The sequence below is a fragment of the Acanthisitta chloris genome, unplaced genomic scaffold (genome assembly GCF_000695815.1).
Source record: "Acanthisitta chloris isolate BGI_N310 unplaced genomic scaffold, ASM69581v1 scaffold42777, whole genome shotgun sequence".
Taxonomy (NCBI): Eukaryota; Metazoa; Chordata; class Aves; order Passeriformes; family Acanthisittidae; genus Acanthisitta; species Acanthisitta chloris.
The window spans coordinates 7,661-7,949 of record NW_008681739.1 but is presented as its reverse complement, the minus strand read 5'-3'; the positions used below and the strand labels follow the sequence as shown (position 1 = coordinate 7,949).

The window sequence follows — 289 nt, the reverse complement described above, 5'->3', positions numbered from 1 at the left end:
ACACCAGCCGGTTCAACATGCCCACGCAGGAGGACCTGGTCTACGTTGACCCCAGCCCGGACTATTGCCTGCGCAACGAGACCACCGGCTCTCTGGGCACCCAGGGCCGGCTGTGCAACAAGACCTCGGAGGGCATGGATGGGTGTGAGCTGATGTGCTGCGGACGGGGCTATGACCAGTTCAAGAGTGTCCAGGTGGAGCGTTGCCACTGCAAGTTCCATTGGTGCTGTTATGTCAAGTGTAAAAAGTGCACAGAGATCGTTGACCAGTATGTCTGTAAATGAAAGGA

At 56.7% G+C, this 289-nt stretch overlaps 1 protein-coding gene across 1 annotated transcript; it reads left to right on the top strand.

The window, feature by feature from the left end:
- Window positions 1–11: 11 nt before the first annotated feature.
- LOC103805543 (protein Wnt-5b-like) lies at window positions 12–289 on the top strand. The gene has a single exon (XM_009078195.1). It carries the CDS (start codon window positions 18–20, stop codon window positions 282–284), a length of 267 nt encoding a protein of 88 aa, XP_009076443.1. The 5' UTR covers window positions 12–17; the 3' UTR covers window positions 285–289.

Coding starts and splice junctions, on each gene's coding strand:
- LOC103805543 (XM_009078195.1), top strand. CDS start 18: ATGCCCACGCAGGAGGACCTGGTCTACGTTGACCCCAGCCCGGACTAT.